At 34.2% G+C, this 22,618-nt stretch overlaps 1 protein-coding gene across 2 annotated transcripts in view; it reads right to left on the bottom strand.

Moving 5' to 3' along the window:
- The window catches only part of Usp12-46 (Ubiquitin-specific protease 12/46), a 56,337-nt gene that overhangs the window by 25,594 nt on the left and 8,125 nt on the right, over positions 1-22,618 (bottom strand). The window contains exons 4-8 of one of the 2 annotated variants that reach the window (XM_069820828.1): positions 19,795-19,875; positions 15,278-15,414; positions 8,027-8,182; positions 4,098-4,235; positions 3,634-3,777 (exon numbers count right to left, since the gene is read on the bottom strand). In XM_069820828.1, the coding sequence (XP_069676929.1) occupies positions 3,634-3,777; positions 4,098-4,235; positions 8,027-8,182; positions 15,278-15,414; positions 19,795-19,875 (656 nt within the window). The remainder of the gene's footprint in view (positions 1-3,633; positions 3,778-4,097; positions 4,236-8,026; positions 8,183-15,277; positions 15,415-19,794; positions 19,876-22,618) is intronic. The other variant, XM_069820829.1, reaches the window with a different exon arrangement.

Below are 22,618 nucleotides of genomic sequence, written 5' to 3'. Positions count from 1 at the left end.
GCTTTCGACAACTACACTCTACCAATGAACAAGTCATACACCTCGGCCAAGAAATAAAAGACAGTTTTAACAAGAAAGAAGATACCTTGGCAATATTTATTGACTTTCAGTTAGCATATGACTCTGTTTGGAGAAATAAATTATTACTAAAACTCCAGAAATTAGGTATCTCCAGCAATATGTTCAGATGGATATCAGAATTCCTTAGTCAAAGATTCATTGCCATTAAATTCAATAACTCACTTTCTAGTTACAGACAAACATATCGAGGTCTACCTCAGGGCGCTGTCCTCAGCACAACTTTATTCAATATTTACATCAATGACTTACCCTCCCTATTAGAGGAATCAAACATGAAAACAGCACTATTTACAGATGATATAGTTTTGTGGACTTCCGGATCTTACAGACATACAGACAAAATTCAAAATTCTGCTCTTAAAGCTCTAAATCAACTACATGAATGAAATACATCAAATTTGATGACACTCAATTTAAGCAAAAGTAACTACCAAATATTTTCACTCGGTAAAAAAGAAAGAGAATTCAATATCCAATACAATGGCCAACACCTTCCTAGGACTTATGAATCCAAATATCTTGGAGTTATTTTCGATAGTAAGTTAACATGGAGCAACCATTTCAAATACATTTCTGAAAAAGCTCGTAAAAGATTCTCCCTTTTAAAAAGACTAGCAGGAAAGAAATGGGGATGCTCTAGGAATACTTTGAACACTACATACAAAATGTTTATACAGCCAGTGCTGACATACTGCGGAGAAATTTTAATTACTTCACCTTTCATAAACGACATAGAATATGTTCAAAACCAAGCTCTCAGACTCATTACTGGTGGAATCAAAACAACTCCAATAGATTCTATGAGATTCCTCACTAATATTAACAGTATCAAAATGACAATAGAAGAAAAAGCACTGATTCAATATGAAAAACTTATCAGATTACCAGGAAACAATTGGCATTCATACAGTCCTCTCTGTAGATTGAAAACTCAAAAAAGTTTCATATCCATTGTTCAAGAATTAAAACAGAAAATCAATATCCCGAATTTGAAAGAAAACTTACAAATTAAACCAAACCCCTTAACTCTATTAAATATAGAATATAATCTAAATTTAACAGAAGAAATACTGAAATCGGAAATAAACACTGAAATACTGAAACAATTGTCTTTAGAGACAATTAATATTAGGTACCCTCCACAAAACTGGCTTCATTTATACACCGACAGATCCTTGATCTCCAGAGAACAAGGTGCCGGTGCAGGTGTTACGTGCTGTCTCTTCTCACTTTATAGATCACTTGGATATGGAACAACAAGTTTTGATGGTGAAATCATTGCAATAAGTGAATGTCTCAGGAATCTTCTATGCCACATCAATAAATTTAGGAATGCAGTTATATTGTCAGATTCCAAAGCAGCTATTCTATCAATCGTCTCTAAACACACACCTTCATCTTAAACAGCAGAAATAACTAAAATGCTCTCTCAATTAATATCACTCCATAAAAGAATTGTATTCCAATGGATACCATCCCATTGTGGAATCCTGGGAAACGAGAATGCAGATGCTTTAGCAAAGAAGGGCAGCACTGCTACTTACAGACCTGTTACTAAATCTACATATTACTCTGTGAAGAGATTTATTAAATCTACATACTTAGACTTCAACAAACAAAATTTGATAACACAATCCCAAGGGAAAAAATGGAACTCTCTGCATCAAAATCCACAGTTAATTCCCGATTTACCACGGAAATCGTCTGTAGCTGCATTTAGATTGGCAACAGGCCATGATTGTTTGGCTAAACACCTGCATAGAATTGGAATATATCAGTCCCCTAATTGCCCATTGTGCAACTCAAGCCAAGAAATAGATTCGGAACACCTCAAAATCTGTGCTTCATTGGCTGGTCATGATAATATCTTTGAGAAATATTGAAGTGCAAGAGGTCAAATGACTTTATTGTCAAATGCCTGGCATTAGACAACAACAATAACAACTATACATTATTTCAGATAGAACGCGCGCACGCACGCACGCACAAAAAAAAACAATAAATATTCTCTTCCTCACTTCTGTGGCAGAGTTTTCAACTAAAGTATTTCCTGAAGATATGAATATTCACTCACTCATTCATTCATAGTGTTCTGTCTAAGGGCAGGTCTTTCACTGCAAAGCCAGCTTTCTCCAATCTTTCCTATTTTCCGCCTTCCTCTTAAGTCTCCGCATATGATCCATATATCTTAATGTCACTATCATCTGATATCTTCTTCTGCCCCAAACTCTTCTCCCATTCACTATTCCTTTCAGTGCATTCTTCAGTAGGCAGTTTCTTCTCAGTGACCCAACCAATTGCTTTTTCTCTTTCTGATCAGTTTCAGTATCATTCTTTCTTCACCCACTCATTCCAACACAGCTTCATTTCTTATTCTGTCTGTCCATTTCACATATTCCATTCTTCTCCATATCTACATTTCAAATGCTTCTCTTCACTTCGTCGTAATGTCCATATTTCTGTCCCTACAAGGGACTTCACTAGTCTCTTCTTTAGTTCTTTTTCCAGAGTTCCACAGAAGATGTTCCTTTTTCTATTAAAAGCTTCCTTTGCCATTGCTGTCCTCCTTTTGACTTCCTGGCAGCAGCTCACGTTACTGCTAATAGTACACACCAAGTATTTGAAGATGTCCATTTGCTTTATTACGTCATTTAGTATTCACATGTTAACCATCTTTATTTTTCTTCCTACGATCATGGTCTTCGTTTTGTATATGAATATATTGTCATTAATCATAAAATTTCCAAAAGTTAATTTCTTAGGTGAAACCTTATGTATTAACAGGGTAACTCTTTATTTAGGAGTGATCCTAGAGAACCATTCATTATTAAACAGAAAACTAAGTGAGTTATACTTTGGCTGGTAACTGACTGGTGGTCTGATTGCTGCTATGAGCATGTGGGAAATACAGATGATAAGATCATACCAAGAGAACCAGAACTTTATGAAAAGAAATTATATGATTGTCTACATTTCCTAATGTTTCAAATGCTGACATTTTGACAATAATTTCTACAAACTACCATAAGAAAGTTGCAAGATATAATTCATGAATACCATCAATTTTCACATACTGGGCAATGTGGAAAGGCAGAAGAAACTTTTTATACACTGCTCCAATGTCCTGAATTGAAGTCGGATATGAATACCGTGGAAATTGCTCTTGGATTCTGATGATTTAAAGATGATCAGTCAACTTAAGCAGTGGATATCCACTATGAATGTGGTGCACAATGGGCTAAAATAGTAGACCTAAGTGCTGTAGGCTATTTTAAGTTGCCCTGAGAATGAAGAAAGATGGTGAGGAGGAAAAGGAGGGGAAAGAGGAAAAGAATAATTGTAGAAATTTATGCCAACACCTGATATGAAATGCAATATATTCATAATCCAGAAGTATGTGCATACAGAAAATATAAGTATATGCAATATAAGTATTTACTGAGTTATATTTCAAATTTAAAAACTACCTTTCCTGAAAATTTGAGTGAAAATGGTTTTATCTTACTAATTTTATATAATTTTCAAGTCACAAAATTGAAATATAATACTTACATCAACCATGTCATCATCAAACAAAAGCCAAAAACCATGACTTTTCACAATACTGATGTAGTGTCCTCGGTTTGGACCACTTCCACAATGTATCACAACAGCAACAAGATCGTACAATCTGTCAGGATTCACAGCATCATCAGACTGAAACATGACAAAATCAATGGAAAACCTATTCTCACCTTTCTCAGATTATTCACTAGTATACTACACGATTCTGTACACGTACAAAAACGTTCAAAATACCACTTTTACTGAAATACTTTTTCATATATTCATATCTGTTACACATATTGCCTAACTTTATCTAAAATCTGTAGTAACACTGAGTTTGACTTTGATAGTTGTCCTCCACATGACCCTAAAATATAACAAAAATGCACTATGAACACCAGCAGAATTTTAGATTTTCAGAAGGCACTGAGTTACTCGTACTTACAATAAGGTATGAAAAATTCACATACCGTATTAAAAAGTCTGAGCTCCAGGGGGAACACAACTCTATGTGATACTTTTATGTGCCTGTTGTACTGTTCCATGTATTTAAACCTCTTCAAATGTAGTGCCAGGATCATAGGAAGCTTCTTCACCCTCATTCGTTTCTGTAGCAATAAAACCAGAGTCTATATCTACCTATTACTTTATTTGTATTTATATCAATAATGCAAATTTCTTTTATCCAACACCACCCATAAAATAGTCTGTTGCTATGTTGATATGCAATATATAAAGTTACACTTTATATTCGTGTTTTTGTTGCGAGGAATGAGTGGATATTTCCATTTTTGTTTTCTAGTCACTCATTCCTGGCAAAAGTAACATGGATATAAAGACCGTGTTATGCTCTGTCAAAAATAATATTAACATCTAAAAGAAATGAAGAAAGAGAACAAGCTGTTGGTTTGAAAAACCAATTAGAGAAATTTGGATTCATTTTTCAGATAACGATTCTAGAATATACTAATTTAGCAGAAAAATTATGCACTCAGAAAATGTAGACCTTGATATGGCGTTTTCTATTCTTTAATTTATCTTACTATCGAAATAATTTTGAAGAAGCTATGTCACCAGCTACATCTTCCGTAAATAGGGAAAAGAGAAAAAAAAACATTTTGATAAATTGTGTCAGGATAAGCAGCAAGTAGATCAAAACATATATTTCAGAATCACTGTTTCTAATGACTGTTTGGACATCACTGTAGCGCAATTAAAAACAGACATCATTGTAACTCAATTAAAAACAGACTTGAGGGTATGAATAATGTTAAGCATTTCTTCAAAATTATTTCCCCAAAATTTCTAAATTCTGCTTCTGATGAAGAGATTTATAGTGCAACAGTAATTCTACAAAATGAATATGAGGGAGATTTATACAGTTAATTCCCAGACAAGGTACCAGGTTTCAGAAACACTCTGAAAAAAGAAATTACCTCATCAACCTCTGTAAATGACTTTACAAAACAAAGCTACGTATACTATTAGTAATAAACAAGTGAATTATAGCTGCTAGTGTTCTAGACTTATGCACAGCATTTTACCTGTTTCTAACTCTTCCTGTTACTGTTTCTACAACCAAATGATAATATTTGAAGCTAAAATTTATAAAGAAATATTTAGGAATTGGTATGACCCAAGACAGACTCAGTTAACTCAGCCTCCTCAGTATCGAATGTGGAAGAACTAGATACATGATGCCAATGAAATCATCAATACCTTCACAATCCCAAAAGCATGCCGCATGGTCCAATTTAACTAGAGTTCAATGTGAGTACAGTAAAGTTTTATAAATATAACAAGCACCAGATAAAAGTATATAGCTTAATGATACTGAATTTCAACCCCTGTTGGCACTTAATTTTTTAAAATAAAATCGATTAATAAATTCATTCCTTTAATAATGTGGGAATATATAGAATTGAAGTTGTACTTGTACCTGCTGAAATTAAATTTATACTAAATATTGATAACTTTTACATTTCTTTGAGGGAGCCCAAATGTTATTTTTTTGCAGGCAGGCCCTTATTACATTCATTATGCCTCTGACTTATTTGACAGACATTTTTAACAAATTCAATGATCTAAAATCTTCAACTACAAAGCCTCATCAATAGTATTTTTAAAGAGTGTGAGAAAGAGAGTGGGTTCTATAAGGAAATTTTATTTTGGATCGAATGTGTTAATAAAGGGAATATTAGACCCTACAGTTTTCCAACTTTTTTTTAATGTGCTTAACAAAATGAAGTTTGTGATGTTACTGATGGGAAGTAGGAAACAATCAAATACCAAGAGTGTGAGAAGGTGAGTGGATTCTATAAGGAAATTTTATTTTTGATTGAATGTGTTAATAAAGGAAATATTAAACCCTACAGTTTTTCCAACTGTTTTTGAACGTGCTTAACAAAATGAAGTTTGTGATGTTACTGATGGGAATTAGGAAACAATCAAATACCATTTGCAACATTTCAGGATGCAATTTTTTTAATACTTTCCAGAAATTGAAGTAGAACATCCCTAGTTTGAATTATAAATCCCTTTTAAACCTCCAACATCAATTCCTCTGATCATTCTTTAAAATTAAAAGAAAGCCTACTGCAAATGTGCGTTAATGGTGCACTCAAAATAAAATTCGAGACTAGTTAATTTGAGATTTTTGGATTTACGTTCGCAAAAAGAGTAAAGGGAGTTTAGTGACACTAGCATTTCACACCTCCTGCTATTCTCAACTTATTCATATGAGCAGGGTTTCTCTGCATTGACATCAATCAAAAAGAAACACACAAATTGCTTGAATCCAGAATGAGCTCTGATCCTTGCACTCATCATGATTCATCCTGCTGTGTTGAAGTGCCAAAAAAAAGCACAATCATCTCATTAACAGGGCGGAACCACATTAATTAATGATTTAATAAGATAATTTGCTTTGTTATAATATGGGTAACCTTGTTCCTTGAATTATTTAATAGCTTGATTCTTCTTTCTGTCATTTAAAACTGGGGATTTAATATTTAATAAATTACTAGGATTTAATTTATTTTAGATGTAATTATACAGCGCCTTCAACTTAAGACGCAACCCTGGCCATAGCAGGCAGGGGGGCAGATGGGCCGGTACTTCAAGCGGGAAAACTCAGCAGTGCTGTGCAACCCAGCATGCATTATAGTGTTAGTTTGTCTTCTGTAAGGTGTGAACATGTTTGGTCAGTTTTAGTTTTCATTTAACGTGTTTGATGAACTATGCTGTTTAAGTTTAAATTTATCATGGTGTTTACCACCGTGTGACTTTTATCTTTGGGGTATGTTAAACATAAAGTGTATGTGAACAATCATCATACATTACAGAAACTTCAAGAAAATATTCAGGCTGTGATTTCCAGCATTTCAAGGCAGGAACTGGATCGCGTGTTTCAGCATCTTCTTCGCCAGTGTGAGTGTTGTATTGAAGCTGGTGGAGGTCATTTTGAACATCTTACGTCTTAAGGTATGGAATTAAACACCATTAAATTAATTTTACGGAAGATAAACTAACACTAAATACGGGTAGAAAGAATGCATGCTGGGCCACTTTGCAGTTCAATTACTGCACAATGCCACTGAGTGTTACCACTTGAGAGTACTGCTCACCTGCTGGTGCCTGGGTTGCGTCTTAAGTTGAAGATGTTGTATATACCTTGAATAATGCACCAACAATTTTGGGGGTACAAAAGTGTGTCTATGAGTATGGTGGAAATAAGGTTGAATGCCACTGATGTATAGCATTACATACATGAATGAAATAGGTAGCAGATAATGCATGCTAAATACACAAATAAGCAAACATTTGCAAATCTAGCTTTCAGGTAAGCTCTACCCAAAACCGACTCAATTTTTTTTTTCTCCCTTGAAATTATTCCAATCAGCTTCACAGGGAGTTATACTTGAAAGCTAGATTTGCAAAATACATGTCACTGTTCGTTAACAGAAAACCACAATTTAAGTCACACAGAGTTTGTGTGCACTCACTGTTGGATGCTTAACAGTTTGCCAGCCCACTTTGAGGTATGTGGAGATAAAGGGTAAAAATTTAGTCGGTGTCGGGTATAGAGTTCCTGGGTAACTCAGTCGGGAGAGCATTGGTGCATTTAGCCAAAGGTTCCAGGTTCGATACCCGGCTCCAGAACAATTTTTCCCTTGAAATTATTCAAGCAAACATTTGCTATCAAAGAAATAAGATGAAAAAGAGAAAAAAGGAAGAATACGTAAGGAAAAGGAGAAAAAAGGAGAAAGCAAAAAAAAAGACAAGAAAAGTAGGCCTATATGTGGCAATTTGTAATATACTTTTTTAGAGAATTCATCACTGATTTCGTCAACATAAAGTATGACGACAATGCAAAATGGAATTTCCTCAAGTGTGTTACCTGTGCCTCCTGATAGCTACTGCAGTGGTCACACTTAAACTTGTTGTCACTACACAATGTCTCAGTGTTGCTGAAGCACTTCAAACAGTGAGTGATACTGGTATTTTGATCAACATCCACTTGCAAATCAAAGAAATCCTCATCTTTGCTACTCACCTATAAGAAAATTACCACAATTTAATTTAACAAACTCAGCATATTCAAAAAACTGTAATATTTTCTTTGTGTAGGCCTACTTATAAAGGTAGATTTCTCAGGTTCCAAAATCACATTTATGATAAATACTACAGTGTAATATAGACATGTTAAGCTAAGGTCACGTGGCACTCTTTTGTTGTGCAGTTTTTGTATTGCAGTTGTAAAAGTTGCGTGCTTAGTTCACTCACAAGTCAGAAGTAACATGCAATGCACTACTTTCATGCTGCACAACCTGAGAGCTACAAAAATTGTGACACAAAGCTGAGCACCTGTTCATGCACAAGATGCTACTTTTGCAGTAGTAACAGTAGTTTTGCATCTCTGTGTTAAATCGTTTTGGGATACTAATGATTTCGTGATACATAAAGAAAATATTTTGTATGATAAAATGCAAGTCGCAATATACTTACCAACTGCTTCAATTATAAAATGGAGAATAAAACATAAAAAAAGGATGGTATTTCATAGAAACTTTTGTGTGTGTCAGTTGCTTATGTCAGCCAGATTTATTAATTAATTTATCTATTTATTTATTCTAGCCTATGTTTATTTACATATTTATTTAACTCTTCTTTACTATATTGGGCCCATGGAGTGTGCAATTTTCTTAATATCTTCTTCTGACATTTATATAGCCTTAGCAAATCTCGCTAAAGCCTACTGCTCTTTAATTTTTTAGTATGTTATATCGTACTCTGTTGGTTCAAGTAGAACATGTATTAATTTTTTTGTGTCAATTAGTATTCAAGGTTAACATTATTTTTATTTTAAAACTGCAAGAAACAATGCAAGTAAGGGGCAAGAATTGGATTGGAAATTAACTATCACTTATTTCCTTAATATCCACCAAAAATATATATCTACAAAAAAGGAAGCTTCGATAAAATACTTCATTGTACAAGTTTCATATTTCAATAATAACCAACAACAAATTCTTGTAAAGTGCTGGCAATTCGCCTGTTTGAAATTATGCTACAGTGTGTTAAAAAATTGTATAATTACCACAATCAATCATATATTCTGTTTATGTTGCACATGTAGCAAATGTCACAAATAATTTAATTTTTTATTAAAATATAAAACACATAGAAACATTTAAGTACAGTATTAATGGCAGATTTGGGTGGCAGCAGGACAACTCACAATTACTATGCAAGTTTCAACAAAATCAATATCAAAAGTGCTGCATCCACATCCCTAGGTTTTCAGAAATTTTAACTCACTACAAAGCACTACTGACCACATTGCAATTATTTATCTTATTTTACACAAACTATTTGATTGGAAGTCAAATATAACACAAATACAATAAGCTCTAAATTTAATAAAGTAACAAGTTAATGTTTACAATTAAAAAATAAAAAATAATAACAACACTGCGCTCTTTTGACAGATCAATGGCCATGACTATATTGTAGCTCATCTCTACTGATAGATCCCTTCGAAATTCCTCATCCTATATAAACCCTTCTCTGAAAATGAAACACTAACCTGTCCGAACATTCATGAAATATAATTGAAAAGCTTGCTATAGTCAATGACAGGGCATGGAGCACAAGAAGCCATACCTCACAGAGATCTCTGTGTATGTCTATTTGAATACTGACGCTAAAAGCTCTGACTCAATCGCTTTGTATGATTTTTAATTCCATGTCACTAGTGTGTTTTCTTTTCTGCTTGTAAGATCTTTTAGTTCTATTATTTGGTTTATTCGACTAATATTATTATGTCTCATTTTTTAAAACAAATATTGTTGCAGCTATGTGACATCTTGTGGAGACAAGAGACATCACTCTGCATGTTGTAACTGAATGGAGTGGATCATAAGAAATTGTTTAAATATCTATCTGAAACAAAGCATAGTGCCCAATAGCCAGGCAGAATTTTGTAAGAAATGAAACACTACAGAGCTCACAATTCATTCAATTAATGTCTTCGCCAAGGCACTGTGGTGAGTTATGTTCTATTCAATATAATGATAAATGACCTCATCTCATCTTGGAATGAAGAGCATGCTACATGCAGATGATTTGGTAATACAATAATCCCCCCTCATCTGTGGAATCTGTATCTGTGGTTAAATTCATCAACTTTTCTTTATGTATTTTAACTCCTAGCATCTTAGTTTGAAGAGTTTTATAGAAAATATAGAATTTAGCACCCTGCATTCATAGACTGTGGTAATATCAATCACCAATGCTGTTTTTAGTGGCATTACCCCCAATATTTACTTTTCACTAGCCTGGCACGTGCTGCAGTAGCAATCTGCACATGGATATTTCTGGGGATTGCTATATCTGAGATAGGTTTCAGAATGTATCCCACAAGAATGTGGAACGATTACTGTATATGCAGTCATATTACCGCTCTCAATATTACGCTCACCTCAGCCTTAAATAAGCTCGAAGTTTTGTGGATGAAATCTAATGTCAGTGAATATTAGTACGATATGCTGCCAATTATACACTCTATCAACTAAACAATATGTCACCTGATTACACTGAAAAAAATTCAAATCTAGCTGCTAAGAAATTGTAAAATATTTAGGTGTTCATGGTACATAAAAAACTGCCATGAGAAAAACATGCCAAGGAAACGGTTAAAAAAAAAAAAGTGTCGCCCTGAGTGGTGCAGTTGGTATAGTGCTGGCCTTCTGTGCCCGAGGTTGCGGGTTCAATCCTGGCTCAGGTCGATGGCATTTAAGTGTGCTCAAATGCAACAGGCTCATGTCACTAGGTTTAGTGGCATGTAAAAGAACTCCTGCGGGACAAAATTCCGACACATCGGCAACGCTAATATAACCTCGGCAGTTGCGAGCATCATTAAATAAACCATATTTAAAAAAAAAAAAACGAATAGTGAAAAAGTTTGAGCCTACTGAAAAAATTGGCTGGAATAATACGAACTTCTGACCCTGACACACGAAAGTTCCATAACATTAGTCTTAGAATTGAAAGGACAGTTTGTTTCCATACCTCAAAAATGCAACCATAAATTAAACTTGGTTCGAAAAAAAGCTACAATAAATAAATTATGGATATTACTATAAAAAAGGGGGGAAGGGAAAAAAATGTAAAGGGAGAACTGAGTGCCTATCATGTCTTCTTTTTGCCATCTCGGATATATTCGCCTTTAGATTTATTTACATTTCGCGAATTACATTATATGGTTACTATGTCCATCATTGAATATGACTGGTTCTTGCAAAGAGTGGGAATTAGCAGATGAACATACATGCACCTTTGTGTAGATGTGGGGAGAAAGTGGGGATTGCATAGCCAATTTCTTAACACATGGCAGCGGGGCATATTACTAAGTCATTGACTCTTCAAAAAAATTTGTATTTTACACACTGCGTCGAAATGTATTTATTTTTGCATTGGTCGAGATTTAAAAAAATTATTTAAGAAAATTTTTTAACATGAAACGCAGGCTTCACAGAAAAGGGAATAATGTTAAATCGAATATAAAAATACATTAATCATATGTAATTATTGGGACCATGAAAATTTAATGTTATATGCGGAAAAACGTTAAATGGAGGTCATCTAAAATCGGGGTTCTACCATACTGTTAAGATATTATGTGACTTGGACATACTGGTATGAATGAATGCTAAAGTCGTTTGCACTGCATGAATGAACTGATAGCAACCCTGGCTCAACGATTAGTTATTAGAATTGTGGTCCTGTTTGTGCCAAAATTGTTTCCGGAGATGACTGGGAAAAAGTGGTGCAACGTACCAAGTCTTTAATAACTTAGATTTGGGGCAACAAAATTGCTGTGGAAACCAGCATAGAAGATTTTATCATTTCACTGAACAGCTCTGAACAGGGTTCCATAAAATCCAACAGTGACAATAGCAGGTCGAAAGTAAGTAAGTGGTGTCTTTACATTAGAATAGGTCTATGAACTCTTGTCAGACCATGCGAATTGCGAGCATATAATTGGAAGGATAAGATAGAATTGGCAATCTATTATTATTCATTTTTACTTAATACCTACATGATCACTTGTTTATCCCCACAATTAATATATTTTATATATCATCACTGAAATATTGTATATAAAATTAAATAAAATTCGAAATGATAAATCTTTTCTGACTATGGCAGCATACAAATGTTGGCAGAGACATCTATGTATACTTGTTGGCAGTGATATTTGTGTTGGATTCTCCGAACTACATGCTATCATACTGTGTTTTATACTTTGGCAACGCTATGCTCAACTGTCAACTACGAAGTAGTTTCAATCGAAGCACAGTCTTCACTTAGTCAAAACTCCTATACTGGTTGGATGATCGCTTACCTCTGCTAAGATATGTATAGTATAGTACATATTCATTTAACCTGGTAGAGATAAGACCATCAGGCCTTCTCTTTCCCTCTATCAGGGAATTACAACTATAATATTAAGAATACAATTACAATTATAATTACAATTAATATTAAATTTATACTTACAATAAAAATCAAAGTAGGCTACCGGTACTAAAAGATTACCTGACTAATAAAGGCTAGACAATTTATTATAGAAGTTAAGAACAAAGAAAGATTTTTTTTTTTTTTTTACTGAAGTACAAATTAAACCTATGACAATAAAATTATATAGTGACGAAATTACCAGATATTGAAACATTTTGTAACTGAATAAAATAACTATTTACAAAAAGCCATATCTCAACAAGTCTCAATTACTAACCAAGTGCCTAGTAAGTTTGCGTTTGAATTCAATTTTATTTCGACAGTCCCTGATGCTAGCAGGTAGCGAATTTCAGAGTCTTGGCAGGGCTATTGAGAAAGAGGATGAGTATGAGGAGATGCGATGGGATGGTATTGTTTCATAGTAAGAGCATGTGTTCAGGTTATAGTGGAAAGAGGACATGTGGACAGAGGTTAACAGTAGGGTGGTCAGTCTTGGCCTTTTTTTGGGCTATCATGCCATGGATGAATGGACAGAGGGAAGATTCCTACTATAATAGTCTTTGGTTTTATTTTGACCAAATTAATTAGTGGACTGAGGAAGCCGAATATTGTGTAGACCTAAATAATAAAAAGTAAAAAAATTACATACACTGATTTTTATAATGTTAGAAGGATCGTTCAGAAAATAATGCCCCACATATTTTTTCTTAGAATATATTTAATAAAAATTGTTGCAGTTTAGTGACAATGTAAATGAATGTTTCTTCTTCACATAAATACTATGTTTCTACAAAGTCTCCATCATGTTGTATGACCTTTCACCAGCTTGGAACGAGTGCATGTATTCCTTGCTGTTACTAGCTCTTGTCCTGCATGCACAGCCACTTCCTCACGCATCAATTAAGCTGTTGTCACTTTCAAAATGAGTTCCACACAAAGCATCTTTAAGAGGCCCAAAGAGGTGGATGTCTAATGGTTATAGATCTGAGCTGTAGGATGCGTGGGCCAGCAGGATCCAACCCATTTTGGCGATGTGTTTCCGGGTTTGCAGACTTCTGTGAAGGCATGCATTGTCATGCTGGAACAACATTTCTGCTGGATTCTTGCTAGGCCGAACTCGCTGGAAACATCTGAGTTTGTTCAGGGTGTTGACATATACCTCCAAGTTAATGGCTGTTCCTCTTGGTATTACATCCACAAGAATCATTTCTTTACAATCCCAAAAAACAGTAATCATGACTTTTCCTGCAGGACTGTCTTGAATTTCTTCTTTCTGTGTGATTAAGGATGCTTCACTCCATTGGCTGCCTTTTTTTTTTTTTTTTTTTTTTTTTTTGTCTCTTGCTCAAAATGATGCACTCAAGTTTCGTCATCTGTAACAATCCAGGACAAAATGGCCTCCCATTCGGCTTCAAAGTGCTCTAACAATTTAGAAGAAATGGCTTTCCTCTATAGCTTGTGATCTACACTGAGCCTTCGTGGAACCCATTTTGAGCAGACTTTTGAATATCCCACAGCTTCAATAATTGAACAAACGCTTCCAATGCTTACCGACAGCTGGAGGGCCATTTGTCGTGTTGTGATGTGCCAATCCACACGAATAATGTCATCTGCGCAATTCATCATGTCTGGAGTGTTGGCTATGGCAGGGCGTCCAGCATGCAGCAAACCTTGGAGCTCGGTTTCTGCACTTCCTGATGCCCGAACTCATTGAGCCCACCACCCAACAGTGCGCCAATCAACTGCACGACTACCATACACTGCACACAAACGTTTATGGATGTTCATCATACTTTCGTTTTTAAGAACCAAAAATTCAATTACTGCTCACTGCTTGTAACGGGAGTCTGCAACAGATGCCATTTTAACAGTTCAATAGAGCTCCACCATTTGTCGGAATGACTTGCAACTTGGCACACGCATGGAAGAAACATCAGACTTAAAGCCCTCAAAAGTGTACTTTTCTAGCTTTGTTAACAGCTGAAAAAAAAATGTGAGGCATTCCTTTTTGAACAATCCTCGTAGATTGCTTTAGATTACACTGAAATCTAGTTTCACTGATTTCGAAAAATGATACAGCAGAATTAAGAGAAATAAAGTTTGGGAAGCACTAATAAATATGCAAGTACTAGATTCTATAATAAACAAAAATTGAGGAACAGTTATGAATGCTGTAGATGTGTCAGAACACTAAGTGCCCAAACAGACTGGTATGAGCCAAGAAATAGAGCACGACAAGGCAATACTGAATATATCAGAGAGTTTTCATATTTACGCATTATGATTTGCTGTATTACTTCTTTAATTAACATATTTCTTTTGTAATTTTTTCCCTACAGACATATATAAAATTTGAAGTTTCTGTCAGATGTGTTGTAGTGCTAGGAATTTCAATTTTATGGTGATTTTGTATATAGACATACATAAGGTGCGTCAAAATGCCATCTCAGAGGAAGAGCACATGACAGAGGACATCAAAAGATAATGAAGAGGAGGTAAATTCACATTAAACAGTTGGATTCCAATCGAATGTTTTACATATAATAACTAAACTGTCTCCTAATATACTATGTCAGGTAAAAAAACTTCTGACGAAAGCTAGTAGAATTAATTATACATAACTTACTGTTTCACAATTGAGGCATCTAGTTTCACTCGTCAGTATTCCTTGGAAAATTTCATGCACCCAAGTTGGTTCAGGTTGGGGTGTGGGTGTCTCACCATTTCCCATCTTTGGTTTCGTGCTACTTTGATGACGCTCAGCTAGAACAAGAAGTAAACATCTTAATTTTTTAACAGTATTTAGCTAACAAAATCATAACCATTACTGCACATTTACGAGTTTTTTTTTTTCAAAAATTTCCTTTTGTGTGATTTTAAAATACGTCTGTTAGCTATAAAGATGTTATTCATTAGATTCATAAAGTAAGTGAAATTAAATATGCTTACTGGAATATTTAAAAAATGAATAGATGAATTTAAAAGAATTCAAGAAGTCTGTGTTCAGCCAGGGAGATAAATTAGGGAGTGAAGAGAGAAGGGACGAAGCATAGTGGATTGCTGTACCTGGTTTGTGTGATCATGTCTTCATGTAAGCATATATATATATATATATATATATATATATATATATACTTATGGCTTTCAAGGAGCCCCGAAGGTTCATTGCCGTTCTCACATAAGGCCACCCTCAGTCCATATCCTGAGCAAAATTAATCCAGTCTCTATCAACATATTCCACCTCCCTCAAATTCATGTTTATATTATCCTCCCACTTATGTCTCGGCCTCCCCAAAGGTCTTTTTCCCTCTGGCCTCCCAACTAACACTCTACACCAGGGATGCGACGCTTACTAGTAATTCTGAGCACGAGCTTTTTTAAGCTCTCTCCATAAGCGCGGAGCTTTTCTGCCTGAAGCACAAGGGTGTACAGCACACACAACGTTGCAGACCATGACAGATCACAAGCAAGATTACAATACAAATTTTAATGATAAGTAGAAGGTTCAGTTTTTATATAATGAACATGACAGTGAAGTACAGTGTTTAATAAGTAAAAAATATATACTATATTATTTGTAAAAAAATATCAAACGTCAGTACGAAACACAACACAACACAGATAGAGACATTTTTCTGGAGAAGAGAGAAATTGATTTCAGACAAGAAATAACGCTGAAAAATGAAGAAAATCCACGTTTTTATTTTTTTGTTTTTATAACCGTAATTATATTTGAAACTGTTTTAAATGATTTAACCATATAATCATATATGGCCATACATGCGGTGTGTGAGTTGAGAGAATTTTTTTTATGCTGTTTTCTCGACTTTAAAATCCAAATCAGTGACTTAGAAAGTTTCCCTGAAAGCACCTTTTAGAGATAAACTTTGGAAAGAGATACTGCTTGAAATGCTTGTACCTCCTAAGCTTGTGCTGACAAATGAATTACATAGATTGAATTAACTATATATTACTGTGACTTACTTGGAAGAAGTAAAGTTTCTTCTTTAAATTGTTTTAAAATTAGAAAATAGCAAATCACATTAAGTAAAAATCTGTTTTAAACAGATTCTGAATGCTCTTCACAAACAAGAACCTAGTATCCAGTCATAATCTTGGAGAGGTGACAGATATCTAAAACAAATAAGCCTACATCAAGTTTCATTTCGGGAAACTGTCACGAACCATACCTGATTTGAAGAAGAAAAGACTGCTGCTGGACACTGCATTAGAGCTGTATGTTTCATTTGCAAGTAACACAGTACCAGGAGATGTAGGAAAGTCAGTAGCAGACAAAATTTCAGAAGATAGAGGCTAGGAATCCGGACTCATATATCTTCGTGATATTTCTGGTGTTCTTAAAGGGGAGAGTGAGAAACGAATTTCAGGTTATCAGGCATAAGAAATTTCAATGTTTATTCATTGTTCCGCAACATCTTGCGATGTTAAAATATGTTCTTCATATAAAAACATTCTTTCGGACAAAAGGAAAACACGGGTGTCTCAGAATTTAGAAAAATATGTAATATTTGTTTATTGCAATTCCAATTTCAACAAAAATTATTCAAGTTATAGGTCTCAACATTCTTTCATACAACATAAAATATTTGTTTACCTGATTAGGCCTATTCAAAAGAATATATAGTTGTTTAATGGAACTACAATTTCTATAGAAATTAATAAAGTTGAAGAGCTTTGAAAATTTCTTCTGTGTATTAATTAGTAAAAATTAGTGCTGTTGATCGATCAAAATATTTAATCGATTAACAACTTGAATTTAATTGATTAACCGAGCTTTGATCCATTTAAAAAAAGGTTGTAATATACTGTAATACACAATTATTGTTAAATTTAATTTGTGTTCGGTGATAAGCATAAGTATAAAATGTAGCATATATGTATATAATCAGTATTGTATCATTGTATTACAAAACAATACTATATTAGTTCTTTACTAACATATTTATTATGTAGGCTTATAATTTATTGTGTTAATTTCACCGGGGATTTTTGAGACAAACACAAATAAAAAGAAGTACGAAGACTCAGCTCGTTAATACTGCTTCATCCATGATTTTAAACTTGTGAGTGCATTCGCATGCTCCGAATTAAATGCCGCTCTACATTTAGTAACAATGTTTTCTGCATTATTAAACACAAAATTTTTTTTTCTGTCAAGCACTTGTCCAATCATTCAATTTAAATTCAAACATTTCACCGAGTTTATCTCTCAAATTCTCATGACCTAATGGAGTTTTCCCTTTTTTCACAGACCACAGAAATTTGATTTGTTTCTTTAGCAAATTAAACACACAAGCTTCATCTAGAAACTCAGTAAAGAAACCACAACGAAACAGCAGACTGACCCCTATTGTAATTGGGTTACAAAATTTTAGAAAGAGAAGAAGATAATTATTCTCTCACTTGCATACAGTGTAGCCATGGCTAAAGGATGAGGGGGGCGAATTCCAGAAAAGTATGTATTTCATATGCTAGGAAGACAAGTTGACAAACTTAATAAGAGTTTCGCTTGTGTTTCAACTTTCAATAGGAGTAGACCAGGTCACTGTCCTCATATCTTAATCTCTTTCAGAAGTGTTTGTGCAAAGATTTGCCTCATGCTATCTACTTTGCAGTTACAAAATAACGGTATTATCGTGTTTGAAGTAAGCAATTTCTGAGAGACAAATATTGTCGGAATTTTTACTCTGAGTTTGCATTAACAAAATAATAATTAATATCAAGTACAACTGATTAATTTTAATTGACTCGATTATTAGATTAAATATTTTTGATAAATTAATCTTATAGCAGAAATTGATTAATTGATTAAATCCCACAACACTAGTAAAAATGTATGAAATAAAATAAGTTTCACTCTTAACATGGCATATTTTTCTGTTTTTAGGTACATTTCCTGTTTCAAGTATATAGGTGCAGTCATATTTTGATTTTTTTCCCTAGTGCATATGATTATCTCCTAATGATCAGAAATACATATATCACTCTAAGCTTACATAAAACTTTGTCACATCAGCCACGAGACCTTATATCAATGTCAGTGTATAATTAATGACATAAGGAAAACTGGGAATGCTTCACACAAAGAATACTTGACTAACATCTATTTCCCATAGTAGAGGAATTGAGATAAGTTGATACTGCTAACACTATTCATGTTTGAAAGAAAAAGTAATTAAGTAGTAACAATACCTTAGCTTTGCAATGGTTTTAAACAATGATATTAAATGTGTTCTGACTGCTGGAAAGTAAATTTTGTGTTGTGCAATCTTCAATTTATTCAACACAGTTAAAGGATTTCTTTTTATAACTTGCTTAATGCTGTTACGTAACATTTAGCTTTAATTTGAAACACAATAATCTGTAAAAATGATGATGCTACTGACAATTTTTGGTACTTAACCCCAATGGGGTTAGATTGATACAACTAATCACATCTTTTAATTAGTAGTTAGGTGTGATTATTTTTGTTAGATGCCATAAAATAAAAAAGAGAAGCAAAAGCAAAAGGAAGAAGACCTATTCCCACAGATGTTTTTTGTGCTTCAGGTCTTTGATTGTCGAGTAACAGATTTCTACCTTATTCATACCTTATTCCTAACAGATTTAGGCCTTAGATCAAGTGTTCCTAATAGGTGGGTGAAGTAGAAAACATGAACCATTTGCAGCTTTTAAAAAACATAAATATTTCCGTACTCTTCAGACTAAAAGTATGGAATTACATCACACCACCAATTACTATGTGCAAATCGGATCATTTACATATTTAAGAATGACTCCAGAACACTTAAAAAATATTCAAATGGAAATTTTATAAAGTGCCCCTAATTTACCCTACTGATACATGTAGTTAACTTTGGGGTATGATATCATACAACATAAACCTGTTGTATTATAACATTTACAGTTGCAGTGGATCAAGCATAATGATGGATAACTGTTGTCTATGTGGGCTAATTTTAAGTTTTATGATGTATGTTCATGAAGGTGAAACAGAATAATATAAAAAATGCAAAGAATAACAGACAGTTCAAGTAATACACCAATAAAAATCTTCCTGTTCATTGTTAAAGCACAGAACACATAAAATTGTTACTTTAACTGAACTACAAATGTACTCACCCAGTATTATTTCATTTATATGATTAATCAAGAAGTTAAGGAATTCATGTGCATCTTGTTGCATATAATTATCAAATTCCTCTGAAACATAAAGTTAATGCATTCTGTAAAAATACTTGATCAAATGAAGCAAAAAGTAGACATCAGCAATAAAAACAAAATTCACTAGTGTGTGTGTGTGTGTGTGTGTGTGTGTGTGTGTGTGTGTGTGTGTGTGTGTGTGTGCATGCGTGTGTGTCTAATGCCTACCCACTTCACTTTGCGTGATTTGGGGTCCGCATACTGCAGATAGATGGCAGGACTGTGATTCATTTTCAAGTTGCACATCTAGTTACAAGTTTTATAAATAAATTTCCAGTAAAACCTTTTCATAATAAGTTTAAGTCCGTAACTAAAAAATACACATTAATCTAGAAGCAGCTAGGTGTGCACAAAGTCTATGCACACAAACCGGAAACGAAGAAATGAATGAGATAGTAATGATACTATAGTCAGAGCCATAGCCGGTGGAAGGTCCTGACCTCATCCCCCCCCCCCAAAAAAATGTTAATAAAACAATAAATTTTTAACAGTTATTTTTCTCAGTGAAAAAATAAGTTTAAAGTGAATCTTTTGTAACATCTGAAATTTCACTTTTATTAAATTTCACTTAATTATTATATCGATTATGTAAACTGCAGTTGTATATAATCATAGTGTCCTTGTAAATGCACACCAAAAATGTACTTCTGTCACTTATTAGCTTCCATTTCTTTCTCTGTGTTTCACAGATGTTTTTCCTGTACATGATGTGGTAGTGTTTTCAGTGGTCAAAGAAATTTTCGCTGGTGAATGATCTGAAATATATATTATGAAAAGAAGATTATGCAGTTTAACAATACACGGTTTATTTAAACACGTGATCCCTGCCAATGTCAGATAATAAGTCTAAGTTTAAAAAAAATAGTCCCCATAGGTTCAATGGTTCCAGACATAACCTCTGCGACTGAACAAGAAATACCACATTCTTAGAATTCAAATGTTACTGATAACTAGGGCCAGGAAATTTATGTCTTTACATACATTTTTTGCTTTATTGAACATAGCTGAAATTTCGTTTGGCGATGTTACGCATTTCACATAAAATGCATATTTTGTATGTTAGCACATAAAACCAAATATTTTGAAATGAATATATATTTTCGGGATTTCTTTGTCTTAAAATCACATATTGTTAATGAAATTTCATAAAACGCAAATACTTTTACAGTTCTATTGAAAACCGCCAGAGTGCAGCTACAAATGAACTTATTCATTCATCGGTTTGACAATAGTTACATGATTGGATGCTAGGTCACTCTCATCTTCGTAGACAAATAGAGCCACAAACTGCTTCTTTAACAGTGCAGCCATTGAATAAGTGACATCTGCTATTGACAATAACTTATTGTGTTAACCATGCCAAAAAGTCCTTTAAGTGCAAGAGGAAAAATCCATGGGTATGTAACTGACTTCTGAGGGATTTTCACAAGTGATAGGAAAATACTCTATTGTCAACCATGTGGTAAACCTGTGACTTGTAACCCAAGATCGCAAGTGACACAACACGTGGATGGACAAAAATACAAGCAAGCACTGTGTTTGGTGGCAAGGCTACATCAACATCTAGTCGATTCCTTTCCTAGTTCTTCAAATAGTGAACTACAAGGAAATCAGTATTTCATGGAATTATGTGAAGCTTTTGTTGCAGCAGATATACTCTTTCACAAACTTAGAAACTCACACCTGAACAATTTTCTGTCTAAATACACACATATGAACATGCCAGATGAATCAACTACCATATAAGAAAAGAATATCTGCCTAAATGTTTTACAAACACTCTGCTTAGAATCTGTACAGAATGTAGTGGTGCAAACATATGGGTCGGCATAGATGAGACCATGGACTCGACAAGACACAAAATGGGAAATGTAATTGTTGGCTCCTTATGTGATGATGCTGAACATTCAAAATCTTTCCTGCTCAACTACCAAGAAATGTGTGCTACTAACCATACTACTATAGCTAGATTATTTAATGAGTCAATTGAGTTGTTATGGCTGGGTGGGATTAACTATGATAACGTGCTTCCCCTTCTAACCGATAGTGCGGCATACATGAAGAAAGCTGCCATGGGATTGAGTTTGAGTTACCCCAACCTGATTCATATTGTGTGTGTGGTTCATTGCTTGCATCGTATCTGCAAGACAATATGTGCTATATTTCTTGACGTTCACTGCTTAATTGCAAATGGAAAAAAAGCATTTGTGAAAGGACCCTTCGAACAGAAGCATTCCACAATAAAGCGCCAGACATACCTTTGCCGCCATTCCCAGTGGTAACAAGATGGGGCACATGACTCTGTGCGGCAATCTATTATGCTGATCATTGTTCTACATGTTGTGCAAGAACTATGTGAAGATGATACATCGTCTATTGCAGCTTTACAAGAACTGTATAAAAAAATCAACGTTAAAGACTGATCTGGTGTTCATAAAATCGAATTTCACGTTTCTTATTGACTGAATCAAGACCCTGGAAAGTGCGCAAATTACTCTGACTCTGTTCGCGAGGTGAAGAATGCTATCACAAAAATATCAAGTACCCCTGGAAGGCATGGGGATACATTAAAAAAGCCGAATCTCTCTTTGGAAAAAACCTTGGATTCAAGACCATGTCTGTTATTGCTAGCGTCTTGGAAAGTGAAGAGGCCGAGGATTTAGCCTCCCTTCCAGGAAATCTTACTGTGAAACAATTGGATTCATTAAAATACGCCATGCTCACAACATGTGATGTGGAAAGA

Source organism: Periplaneta americana, chromosome 3 (assembly GCF_040183065.1).
Source record: "Periplaneta americana isolate PAMFEO1 chromosome 3, P.americana_PAMFEO1_priV1, whole genome shotgun sequence".
NCBI classification, from domain to species: domain Eukaryota; kingdom Metazoa; phylum Arthropoda; class Insecta; order Blattodea; family Blattidae; genus Periplaneta; species Periplaneta americana.
This window is presented reverse-complemented; position numbering and strand designations above follow the sequence as displayed.